This window comes from Seriola lalandi, unplaced genomic scaffold, assembly GCF_002814215.2.
Source record: "Seriola lalandi dorsalis isolate HSWRI2012SDOR001 ecotype SW California unplaced genomic scaffold, Sedor1 jcf7180002054801, whole genome shotgun sequence".
Lineage (NCBI taxonomy): Eukaryota > Metazoa > Chordata > Actinopteri > Carangiformes > Carangidae > Seriola > Seriola lalandi.
In genome coordinates, this window is record NW_019525354.1 from 735,499 (window position 1) to 749,083 (window position 13,585).

A 13,585-nucleotide genomic window follows, 5' to 3' on the forward strand; every position below is an offset into this window, starting at 1 on the left:
GGGAAATATGCTTATTTGCTTTCTCAAGAGATAACAAGATCAATACCAATCTTGTTACTGATAGCAGATACAATCAGGTGCACTGACCACATACATATAAAATGACCAATGACAAGGTTTCTTTTGGTGGAGCTACGCCTATACCCCATTTGACATTTAGTCACACACCTTGCAACAGTCACATCTTAGTTGGAGAGGAGACATTAACTCAGAGCCAATTTAGCCAAACTCCACGTTTCAATGGATGAAATTGTTTTTTTTATTTGGATAAAGTTTGCCAAGCAACTTGACAAAGGATAAAAAGGCAAGTTTGAACAATACAAGACTTCATGTGTCAATGAAAAGTGTCAGGCAAATTCAAGATGAGTCGCACCAGTAGCTGTTAATACTGAATGAAACAAAGTGCAGTCCCATACAGAGACACCTGTCGCTTAAAGGGCCATAGAAAGTTCAAAACTTTTTCCTAACGTTCGCTTCATTATCTCTTAGCAAAGTAGAAATATAACAAGTCCTCTCATTCTTGGTCAAGTTTTGTGAAAGTATTTGCAGCTCGAAGATCAGTTGGGCTGAAGGGATGCTCTGATTGGACTCTTTAGAAGTTACAAAACAGACATTTTAATGAGTAAACTGCAGAAATAACCCATTAGATGCCAAGTTACTTCTTAATTTTTATCATCCTTCTCTCTGAACTGGAAACAAAAATAAATGAAATTCTTTTAATAGATACATGAAGAATATTAACTTACCGATCTCTTAATTAGCTTTCTCTTAATTGGATTGGAGCATCCCCATTAGATCCACAACTAATGAACAGAAATGATGTCTGAACGCTTTAATGATCCTGGCATTAAGGAACGAGCACAGTGGCGTCAGCATCAGTCAGAGTTTGGTCATGGGTATGTGAAGGCTGTTCCACGGGCCCATCCATAATTCCTCCTCATCCGACTGCGTTCTGTCACTCGGGCACTCCAACGGCTCCCTCATAACGAGTCCATCGTCGTCTTCTTCATTGCTGTCGTCTACTTTCGACTCTCTCTCTCCTTCTTTCAACTCATCTCTCTCCTCTGTGCTCTGAGGCTGCTGCTCTGTGCCGCCCTGTGCCGCTTTCAGCAGGTTTGATTTGGACGCTGCACTCTCAGGGCCCGTGTTGCTGGTGCTGGTTGACCCTAAAGAAACGCTGGATTGTCGAGTGTTAAACACATTCAGCATTTTATTGTTGTCCGTGTTAGAGAAAGAGGACGTGGCCGTTGCAGACGTGGCCATTCCCGAGCTTTGGAATGTGCGCAGCGTGTTGCAACCACCGTCTGCTGCTGTTCTGGGGTTGTTCAGGGGTACTCTTTCCTCCAACGTGGCAGCCATTTTGTCTAGTTTTTTAAAGTGCTTTGTCAGCCGTGAGCTGAAGATGGGGGAGGTGAGTTTGAGGTTGTTGTTCGTAGTGGTGTGTGCGTGTATGGGACCTGTGGCGTTTACTGAACGTCGGGTGCGGATGATGGAGCCATTCTGGGCCATGTAGATGCTTCCGTTCACGTTAGCATGGCTGTTGAGGGTGGTGGGTAAGCGGGTGCGTTGGGTTTCCGGCATGCTGTCCTCACCAGTGGAGCTGGTCTCGTATTCTCGGTCCACCACCAACTTGACCCGACGTTTTCTACTGCCATGCTGGAAAAACACACAAATAATTTGGCATTAAACCACGGATAGTTGAGAGATTTCATCAATGTTCCCTAAATGGAGTTTCACTGGTATGGGCTAACCTGGCCGAGGCTAGCTGGTTTGTTGGCTAACTTCACTAGAAAAAATGAAATAATAGAAATGGAAGCAAAACCTAAAAATAACTTCTTTGAACATAGGTTTCCTAATGACTCGTCTTTAACTTGAAGGCTAGCTTCACATTTTCGGTCTTTCTTAACACAAGATTCACAATACACATTTTTGAAGTTTAGCTGAAGCTAATGTTTATGTTTATGTTGTGTGAGGGTAGAAAGGACTATGTTTCTACAGCCATGCAGTTAGCTCTGTGAGGCTGTACTATGGCACAGCAGTGATTGGAGATAAATGCCAACATGAGCATGTTAACATGCTCACAATGACAACTAACACACTGATGTTAAGCAGGTACTATGTAACATTTACAATGTGCACAATCTTAGTTTAGCATGCTAATATTTGCTAATTTGCACTGCAAACACACTCACACTGCAAACAAACTACACAACAAAGACAATAAGTGCAACAGAGTTTACTCCCGATTTTTGGTTGTAACTCTTTATAAAATAAAACACTATGTAACCGTTAAACCTATGCTCAGTTAGGTCAGAGCAAACACTGCTGTGCACACACACACAAACACACTTTGTAAGAAGAAAAGGGCTGCTGTGAAAATAACTGACCTGTGATTGCACAACATAACCCTCAGATTTTCCATTTAACCTCCATAGTGTGGAAGAAAGAACCCGTTCATCATTATAGAGAAAACATATTTCTCCCACTGCATATAACAGGTACTAGAAGAACTGACTGACACAGGGAGAATGATAGACACAGAAAAGAAATGATTAATGAGAAAAGCTTGAGTGAACCTTAGGTGCAACAAAGAGAGGTCAGTGAATAACAATCTCTGAGCTGCAGCAGCAGAGAAATAAGCAGCTGGAGGTGGAGTTTTCACAAAAGGAAAATGAGACCAGTCAGCCCAGGAGAAAAACTACCAGAGAAGACCTGCCAAAGATTTCAAGAGTATCAGAGCTGTTATAAAAGAAGACGAGACAGACGAAGAAGAGCGAGAGAAGATAGGCTGATTGGAAAAAGGGGATTAAAAACAGAAGGTAAAAACACAGAAAGAGATACTGTGTGAGGGCAGCAGAGGACATGCAGGCAATTTACACTCCTGTGAGTGTAAATCACACCAAACAAGAAAAAGAGAGAGATTACAGTAATAAATTCCACTCAGGTAATGACTGCACTCCCAATCCAGGCATTTTCACCAAGATCTTACTCAGTGGCAAAGAATTTAATCATGGGGAGGGGGGGCTCAGTCCTCATCTGCATTTCAATCAGCCGACTCATTTTCCAAATCCCCCACTTCTTCCTTCTGGTTTCCTTCCCCCACAAGGCTGCTGCTCTTCTCCTCCTCCTCCTCCTCTTCGGCGTCCTCGATGATGGGTGACAAGTCGTCCGAGGTGTCGATCACGCCCGAGCTGATATCTAATTGGTTGTGGCTGGAAACTCGCCTACTCGATGACAACTTCCGCGATCCAAGACTTTTCCCATCTTCCTCCTCCTCCTCTCCTGATTCCTCATCTTCCTCACTCTGCTCCTCGCTCTCTTCCTCTATTGTTTCATGTGAAGAAAGTGGGTGTCTAGAAGTTCTGGGCCTAGAACTAGAAACTGTAGAACCCGAATATCTTGAACTTTTAGAGACATTGCTGCTGTTTCTATCTGACTCATTGCAGCTGCTCCTTCCTCTCCGTCTGCTCATGCTTTCTTTCTTTAAATTGGCACGACCACTTCTACTTTTACTACTAATGCTTTCACTACTTGTGGAACTGTTACTAACCCTACCCTTTGAGTGTTTTCTGCTCGACTCTTTCCCCTCATCCTCACTCTCTAACCCTGACTCCTTCTCTGACCCCTCTCCCTCTTGGCTTTCACTCTCCAGCTCTCTGTCTGTGTTAGGAGTTCCCTCCTCCTTTTCTGCTCCTGAGTCAGACTCATTTTTTTCTGTTTCTGTATCAGATTCGGTCTTATCGTGCCCGGCTGTGACAGATGATGTGGGGCTACTTGCATTGGAGAGACTAAACTCTGAGTCCTTGCTGCCACTTGCTGTTTCAGAATCGCTGTCATGAAATCTTTTTCCTCTCTTCCACCATCCCTCAATGGAACTATCTTCCTCTCCTAACTCCCACCTCCTCCTTTCCTCCTCTGTGGCTCTCTCTGACACTGATGCAGAAACACTCATATCTCCTATGGAGCTATACATCTTCCTGCTGTTCTTCTCTCCCCTATCCAAGCTTTTTCCATCACTCCACTGCTCGTCTCCCACCCTGGCGGGTCGCTGGAGCCTTCTGGCGAGGGAGATAAGACTGAGGGCCTCACTCATCTTTTGTTTTACTGGCAGGGTTTTGCTGGCTTCAAGGGACGTCTGGAAGTAGCTCCCATTGATGACCATGCCACCGTCCAGGCTGAAAGACCGGCCAGAGGACGACAAGCCAGGGAGTTCTCCCCTGTGCTCTCCTCCAAAAGCATTTCTCATCCCATTGTTTCCCATTGTCACACCACCTCTGTTGCTTCTCCCCCATGTTTCCATTTCTCCTCTACCTCCTCTTTCTCTCCCTCTTTCTGTTGATTCATCTCTTCCTCCTCCTTTGTTTTCTCTTTTCCCTGCCTCCCCTCTCTCAAACCCTTTCCCCAGGCCTTCCTCTTTTCTTTCTTCCAGCCTTTCTCTACCTCCACCCCCCACTTCCAGCGGTCCAATTCTGGCTTTGTTCCATGGTGGGTGGATGGCAGGAGGCTGCCCAGATGTTTTGCTCTCTTTGGTCAGCAGTGTGCTGACTCTCATCATGGCTTTCAACCTGGCGGCCGCACTCGAGCCCTTGGCCTTTGTGTTTATGGTCGTAGCAACCGCCAATGGTTGTTTTTTATCGCCCTCACTTCTGGGGTCTCCTGGGTTCTTTCTTGGTGGAGGACGGGGCTGGAAGTTAGCAGGGTGTGGGGCTAATCTACTTCCTCGAAACTGTCTCCTCACCTGATGATATTAGTCCAAAACCAAATAAGAACATTTAGCAAATGGTCAAATATCTGCAAAAATCATCAGCATTAATGTCAACAATATTAATAGGAGCTGGCTTTGACCTTGTACCTCATATTCTTCCACAGGAGAAATGCTACCACTAACACGAACCTTCACTGACTCTAGTACTATGAAATCTTGCATGATAAGAATACGTAAATAACTTTTCTGTCATTGGAGAGTATACATCTTAAACCTGCAGTGTGGAAGTTTTCTCTCTCAACCTTCTGGCAGTGAGAATAATTAAACAAAAATTATCAACGTCTTTTCCTTTTTTAGACTGTAACCCTTTCTCTAAACAGTTTTTTATCTGGTGGATCAGAAACCTTTCTTGGAGGCCTACGTTTTTCCACCATAGGCTCCGCCATACTTGCAGTTACTGTAGCCTACTCTGTCTCCATCGCTACAGTTGCTCCCCGCATCAACTATGGCAAACCAATGTGCAATGTGTGCAATGCTTCCGGACACCAGATGCTTGATTTAAAACTGGTATACTGTGAATTACAGAGAGATTTACCTGCTTATTGATAGGGTTAATCAGCATTGTGTGAAGTTGTTTCTCAAGGACTTGAATAATTTATTTTGTAAAAGTCCTGCACTCCCGCTTTAAACTTTAAACTATCGGAAATACACACATTTGTTTTCTTGCAGAGAGTTAGAAAACAAGATAATTAGTAAGTAGTAGTTTGTTGGTAGGTGGCTGTAGTTTCCTGGGCATGAGAGTGATATTCATCTTCTTAACTAACTCCTGGCAACAAAATGCTTAACTGTTCCCAACCTGATAATTTTTACTATATATGCCGGATTTCATTGAAAGGTTTAGTGATCAAAAATACATTAAAATTAGGTGGACCACCCCCAAGGAAGGTGGGTGTTGAATGGTTAGTGACGGTTTGTGTTCTGTTTCTACAGTGTTTACCTCTCCGTCAGACTCCTGTGGGCTGTAGTAGTAGCTGCCGTCGTCATCGACAACAACTTCTCCATATTCATCGTAGAGGCCGGAGGGTGAGATCAACTTCCTGCGACTTCCGTACTGAGGAAGGTCATACCTGTACCAAGTGACGGAGGGAGAAAAAGAAATACGTACAGAGCATTACAGATGAGCAATAACCAAGAAGAGGCTGTGCAGAGCAGAAAAATGATTTTGTGTTAAAATAAATAAATAATCAGAAGCTGTGGTACTGGATAACAACCTCTGCCAATCATAAGTGAAGACATGAGAAAAACTTGCTTTACAAACAAAACCGCACGTGGCTAATGCTTTCCCATAACCACTTAAAGACACACCACGCAGGACAACACTGTGGTCCACTCCAATGATGAGCAGTGTCTAATGATTCCTTAGCAGAGCTGCTTTAATCACAAAAGGAGCATTTTGTTGCCAGTAGACATTTTGTTAGCAGAAAACACTGGAATCGATTTTCTTCCCCTTTGTCTCTTTTTGTTGCCTGTTGTCGGGAGCGCTGCCTGGCTCAACCGGCCAAGAAACTGTGTTGTGCATCATCACTTGGGCTCTGTGCCCTGCAGCAAGCAACTCAGAGAGCCAGTGGGTCAAAAAACATATCTTTTCAAATGCTTTTCTGGAAACAATATGTCCCAGAGTGATTAAAGTAACAAATCTGCTGGTAGTCCTTTGGCTTCCCTCCATAACAGAGTTGTACAGAAAAGTTGCCTTGTGTAATCACTCTGCTTAGAGTCAACTGGTGGAAGAAGCCGCTCTCCCATTACAGTAAGTAGCCAAGTAATAAACAAATGGAAGGGACACATGGATGAAGGATGTGTTTGGATGAGAAAAGGGGCGAAAGAGGGAGAAAAAAGAGGCAAGGGAAAGAAACATCAACAAGCTAATAGTGGATTGGTCAAATTAGAAAGACCAGGCCAGTCTAATATGTCACAAAGCCTAATCCTTATAGTATGGCCTCTGCAAGCTCATGTAATGAGTCCTAACCTAACACTAAAACCTGCTTATGGGATTTCACAGTCATTACTGTGAAATCATTTAAGTGCACACACGCTCAAATTACTTAAAGGCTACAGAAACTCTTTGCCTATATTTTCCTTCTTCACTCCTTTTCTTTCTTACTCATCCCCCTCTCTGTGTCACCACTAGGGAGCAGTAATGATATGATAATCAGTTGATGCAGTTCAAAGTTGTCAGAATCATTGATAGTTAGTGAGTGAGTGAGTGAGTGTGAGTGTGTGTGTGTGTGTGGCGAAATGGACTAAACTGGGTCACTGGCTGTTTCTGGTGACTCTCTATATGCTAAATGGTTGTTTCATGATGAGTCCGTGGACGTGTGATCACATTCACATACTAAGATATGACAGTATATGAGAGTACTGGTAGAGAGTGCTTTAATAGTCTTTTAATGTCACTGAGTGAGGAAATAAAACACTATTTTTGATTCCCAAATGAAACAAAATATGATTTATTAGTAAGAGAGAGAGAGAGCGAAGGCTGGTATGAAGATATTTTTCAATGGGCCATTGAGACAAAATCAGAAATTCAGTCTTTCAGAATGGCTGATTCATTATTTAGATTTAACTCTCAAGGTACATTGCACCTGTTCTACATGAGAAAGTGCATTTACTAGTTGCAGGCTGGGAGAACAGTTGTATAATGTGACCTGTGTCCCTGAAGTCACCATTTGAAAAGTCTGGGAAGATTACTCTAGTGACATCACTTGAATAATGTGCTTCAAAACCACAATTTTTTTTTACCAAAGCCTACATTACACACTGGCAGTATGGAAAATGAAACTTGGTCATTTGCGAAACAATGGGGCTTTAAAGACAAATGCTTTAGAGCTGCCTTATGGAAAATGTACGACCAAATGTTTTTGGAACTTGATGCATGCTAGGGACTAAAAGTCATGAGCTGCTCTCAACCTCTGCTGCTTCCATTTGACCGTTCCTTTCTTGATCTGCTTCTCATTCCCATTACATCTCTTGAGTAAAAGTCTGCATGTCCAGCCTGTTTTAAGTTATGTGCGAGGGGTATGAGGATATCAATAACGAATAGGAAAAATATTTGGGACATACACTTATTTTCTTTCTTGCCATGAGATGAGAAGAAGTCAAATATGATGCTAGAGGCAGGAGATGGTTGACCAGGAACAGTCAAGAAATAGTCCAACAAAAACTTATCTGAGTCATTTTTACTCTTTGGTTTTTGTAAGAATTTAAGAAACAAGACGTAACATGTTAATTAATAAACTTTAAAGTAAAGCAGGAAGTTGGATTATGTAAACTGGAGGTCTACACGCATGGCCAAAATTAGGAGAGGTGTGAATGAACATAAAACAGCTTGCACACTACAGGGCTCCAATACTGACTTATGTATTGCACCACAAAAAAAGTCTTTATGCGAAGCTAAGCTATCTGACTCCTGGCCGGAGTTTCATACTTAAGCAAGCAAGTGTATTCCTCAAAATGTCGAACTGTTCCTATATATTAATATTTTTCCCCATTAATAACTTCATGCCACCGTCAACCTTAATGTACAGATTTATCTTTTTGTTCTCACATTCATCCTCATTCATCCTGCGCTTACAACATAGTCAATCATGCCAGATTTCTAGTCTCCTCATCCTCTATTTTTTATGTGGGTGCCCTAACTCAGCACCTATCAGCTACGCAGCAGTCACAGTGCTCATCACCCACGCCAATAACGATTTTGGAAAAGCAAGATTTAATCCCTTATTGCTGCGTGTACGGGTTGAGTATTTTACTCTTGACTAGAGGGCAACATGAATTTAGCTTATTTTGTTGTTATTTTTTCTTTTTTTCTCCATCAAAACATCAGACCCATGCAACAAATGGTTCAAGTTATTTTTTGCATCTGTATAAATCCAATCAGAATCATGCCAGTGGCAGATGGCTACATTCCCATACATGCAGAGAAAATCCCATTTTGATCTCGTCTTTTGGAGACAGATTAAAGAAAGGGTCAAAAGGTCATGAACCCACTCTACTGTAGCAGTGGAGGTAAATACTGGAACGGCTTTTGACTGTATTTCAAAAAGAAAACTTGGTCCGTGTCCTGAGCGGCGGTTTAGTACTTGTTAGCATAGTCTACCTGCACCTTTCATTCCTAACTGAAACAAATAAAGTGATTACATCTGAATCCCACCGGGTCACAAAGTCTGATTTCCTGCTACTGTGTACGTACAGAGTCAGACATGAGTTTGTGAATGTAGCTCTAAGCCAACAGCATCTGGCCCATTGTCTGCTTCCACGGCTGGCTGCCTGATTAGCTGCTACGGTAATGCAATGCTAAGAAGAGAGAATTAGCTGTGTGTGTGTGTGTGTGTGTGTGTGGTGTGTGTGTGTGTGTGTGTGTGTGTGTGTGTGTGTGAGTGTGAAAGAAAGAAAGAAAGAATGAGCAAGAGAGCATTTCTCACTGAGTGTATGAGTGAGTGAGTGATGAATGTGTTTTCCATGAGAGATTTTATGTCTGTGTGTGTGTGTGCTACTGTGTATTTATGTGTGAGTGTGGGTGGGTGTATAAAATCAAGTTCCCAGGAGTCTGCAGCTAAAATTATAAAAATTACACAATGCATCACGGATGGATGCGTGCCGAATAACAGACACACACACACACACACACTCACATACACACTTGGGAGGGATGCAATGATTCGTCAGAGGTCTTGTTCATGAACGCTTTTATTTAATGTGTGTGTGTGTGTGTGTGTGTGTGTGTGTGTGTTCAATATATTACCATTTCTATACTATATTTCGTGACTTTTCAACACCAGGCTTCCAAGGAATGACACACACTTACAGTACACACACACACACACTTTGAACAAAATCATTGTAAGATCTTCCTCCAGCGCTTCTGACTTCGTGTAGTTCAAAAACATGAACTATATGAGAGTGGGAAGACTGGTATGAAGCAGGTCGCCAGTGTCAGCGTTTCACAGTGGCCAACACACTGCATGAGCGATGCGATCAGCTTGATATCAAAGCAGCTGTCACAGGGCTGACGTGAGGCCCAGCCGGATAAAGTGCACACGCTGACCTCCAACATCACGGAGGAGGAAATATCATTTATCAGTGATATTAGTGAAGCCTGGCAGTCACTGCTAGAGGTCAAAGGTGAGAGATGAAACATAGTGGAGCTGGTTCTCCGTATACTTCCTACTGTGTGCCCCTGATGGCAAATAATACATGTAAAACATTGCTTATATATACAGCAAATGTAATAAAGTAAAAACAAATGTTTAAGGCAATAAACGGTGTGCAATTATTAGTCATTATATGATAACAAACACCTATGTGCAGAGGAAAATCATCCATATTTCATTTTGTAACATTATATGATTGTAACACAATAGGATAGATATATGTACATATAGATAAACCTATGTTAAGATATGAACATATATATGTCCCTATATGTACAGAAAGCAATATGTGCTGTAGGGTGTGACGTACTTACCCATGATCATAGTTGTAATAATCCTGTGTGTAGTAGTCCTGTCCGGGGTCGATGCCAGATTCCATTGATAACTCCTGTGAGATTGACAAACCTTTATTAGTATGTAGAACACATTTGCCCTACACACACTATGAGACATATGCACATTATATACAGTACATACTCACATATATGTATTTAAAAACATCTGAATGCATCCGCACAAAACCCCCTACGTGGATGTACCCCACCCCCAACCCCTCCCACCCTCATCCCCACCCCACAACCTGTCCAAGGACCCACACACTCAAGCAGAAAACCACAATTAAAGTGGAGTGCAGAAAAAAGAGAGAGAGTACCTCTGGTCTGAGCAGAGAAGGTCGCAGAAGTTGTTGTGTCTGCCAGAGGGAAAGAAAAGCAGCGAATGACAAGACAAATGGAAGATGTTAGGAGCTCTCCCCCAAAAAATGGTCTATTATGGAATAGACAACTGTTTGGAAAGCAGACAATCAATTACTGATGTTCCTCATTCAATATTGCTTGAATGCAGAGGATTCGACGTGTGTATTTGTGTCATTTGGTGTTTGGTTGACTTTCATTATCAGTGTCTTTGTGTTTTTACATTTTACATTATATTTCTACTTGATGTCTTTAGACAAGGGAGACAGTCAGTCAGTTATGTAAACAAAATAAATTGTAAACACAGCACTGATTACATTGTGCTCCATCTTGACTACATCAAACAGAACAGAATAGAAAGAGGAGCAGAAAACAAAGACGGGGCCAACTAAACATCAGAGGACAAGACGAAAAAGTAAATAACACATGCAACTACAGCATGCAAGCAGTGAAAGACACCTACCTCTTGTTGTCCATATCCACGCCTGGAAGATCACAGAAACAGAGAGACCATAAACCAAAATGACAGAGAAAACATTCAACATAACACACTTGATGTAGACGTGTGTTTCATACATTTCAGCACATCACCGAGCAGTTTCCTTACTACAGAGGAAATGGGAAGTTTAAATGAAAATCCAAATAGATGTGGCATCCTGGAAACATTTCACATTTTGGAATTTAACAGTTTCTGAGAAGAAAGCAAGAGGATGAGATGTGTAGAAGTGTATGTATGGGATTTTGTGTATTTTGAGAAAATTGAAATAGAGAGGGAGGGCTCTATAAGAGGACAAACAAAAGAGAAAGAACACAAAAAATACAGTTTGCACTGTTAACTTTATTTTTATAAGTATTCTGATAATAGCTCATGAATATATAATATTCATATCGCATTTACAACCCAAATGAGCTTATCCTATTATTGACTAAGTTTTGATGGGTTATATCGATACTGGCCACATAATTGTAAGTTATGACTATTTTAATAGATGGGATGTTTTATTCAAGAGTACAGGGCTACTCGTTATCATGTATGCATGTATGATATAAAATCTGTGCATGTAAACATACTGTTTAGCACAAATCCAGTAGTGTGGTGGTACGTACACTCAACAAGCAGCCAACAGATGTTAGTCTGAGTTTAGCTGCACTCTGCACAGGAACCCTGGCAAATGTGGTCAAGGCTGACCAGCAAGTGAGCACAGAAGAATTTAACAAACCTTTCCTCCTGTGAAATACCCCCCGCCCGGCTCCAATCAAATGTTTGTACTTTCTGTTTTTGTAACGGCAGGGGTCTCAAACCAAATTAACTGAAGGCCACTGGCAATAATTGTCCACCTGTCTTGAAACAGTTTGGCCTCCTGGCAAACCTTTTAACTTTGGAAAAAAATATTATGGTATATTAAAAAAAGTCAGTATTTCCACTACAAAATTCTGAAGCCTTGATAGAAAATTACATGATGACTCTGAATAAAAGGCTGGGGAAAAGTCAAAATGTGAGAAATATCATTTCGATGGTCATATGTAACAATAAATTTGTATTTCTCAACCCATGAGTTTGAGGGATCAGTGTTTTTTGTTTTTGATAATACCAAATGATACTGTTGATAATACTAAAAGAATTATTATTATCATTATGGTTTTCAATTGAGCGTCCATAATCAAGGCAGGATGGTTTTATAAGCAAAGAATATAATCATTATCGGAGCGTCTCCTCCAAAATAAATTGCATTCCTGTTCATTTCAGCTATGTCAGTAATTTTTACAAACTGCATGCTCCTGCACCAGAGGAGCAGACTGTTAAAAAAAAAGCATGCTTATGATTTTGCATGAAGCCAGAGAAGGCTGCGGTTAATTACTCTTGGGAAATCAAACAAGTCCAAAAAAGATGCTCGAAGCCTCGATACATGAACCTTATGACTATGCGTAGCTTGTTACTGATATGATATCCTTTCTGGTACATTTTAACCATTAAATTCACACGTTACATGAAATGAGGGAACATTTTGGTCTGACAACAACAAAGTATAAATCACACTGCAATCCCTGTTGCTGCAAAAAAATAACTTTTCCTTTTTCAAATATTATTAAAATAAGTAAGCAAAGTACAGAGCTAGAGCTAGCTGATTCAATAGCATACAGACAGCTAGCTTGCCTCTGTCCATACGTTGAAAAATATACTCTTACAAGTCTCTCTATCTCTAAAGCATCTTAATGAACACATCATAACATGTTTGGTTTATTTGCTCAAAAGCCGAAATGTAAAAAAAAGTTTTGTTTAGTTTGTTACATTAATATGTCAGGGGCCGGTTCTATATAGCTTCATATTTGCCAAAGATCCTAATCCTAATAAACTTTTTCATGTTGCCACATATCAGACAGAATGAACAAATATGTTTGATATTGGTTACAGTACTGTCAAATTAGGACCCACTGTTCTTAGAAATCAAACTTCAAAGACAGTAAGGCCAAGTGAGACAGAGGGACAGAGTAAGAAACTTCAAAAATGAGGGGAAAACAATGCTGGTAATAAAAGAAAAAAAGAAAAAAAAAAGTGTGGAAAATACCAAAGGGAAAAATACAAAGAAATAAAGAAAGAACAAACAAAAACAAAAACCGCTCTCTCCATGCGTCTTAACTATGTTGCCAGCAGGACCTATTGTCTTGTGAAACCAAGGTAATGAGCTGGCAAAATGATGATGTATCACAGAACAACAAATGGCGACTTTTGGAAGACACATCAGATTCTCCTTTGTGTTATTAGCCTGCGAACACACACAGGCATGTGCATACAAATCGCTACGCCACTTGGACCTTTCATTAAATAGATTCAGACATGAATATACGTCTTTGTGCCTCTCAAACACACACACAGACCGACGCATAATCCCAGGAGAAATTGTATCCTTTCATTCACCATCAAAATTGGGAATGAATGAGTATGCTTCAAAAAGACAAGATTATCTGGTTAAATAAGG

General features: G+C 41.1%; 1 protein-coding gene across 1 annotated transcript in view; it reads right to left on the reverse strand.

Moving 5' to 3' along the window:
• Nucleotides 1-229: 229 nt before the first annotated feature.
• Nucleotides 230-13,585, reverse strand: part of LOC111669650 (protocadherin-15-like) — a 138,429-nt gene continuing 125,073 nt past the window's right edge. The window contains exons 34-38 of the mRNA XM_087179236.1: nucleotides 11,071-11,092; nucleotides 10,568-10,606; nucleotides 10,230-10,303; nucleotides 5,703-5,832; nucleotides 230-1,656 (exon numbers count right to left, since the gene is read on the reverse strand). Coding sequence (XP_087035362.1) covers nucleotides 880-1,656; nucleotides 5,703-5,832; nucleotides 10,230-10,303; nucleotides 10,568-10,606; nucleotides 11,071-11,092 — 1,042 coding nt within the window. The 3' untranslated portion in view covers nucleotides 230-879. The remainder of the gene's footprint in view (nucleotides 1,657-5,702; nucleotides 5,833-10,229; nucleotides 10,304-10,567; nucleotides 10,607-11,070; nucleotides 11,093-13,585) is intronic.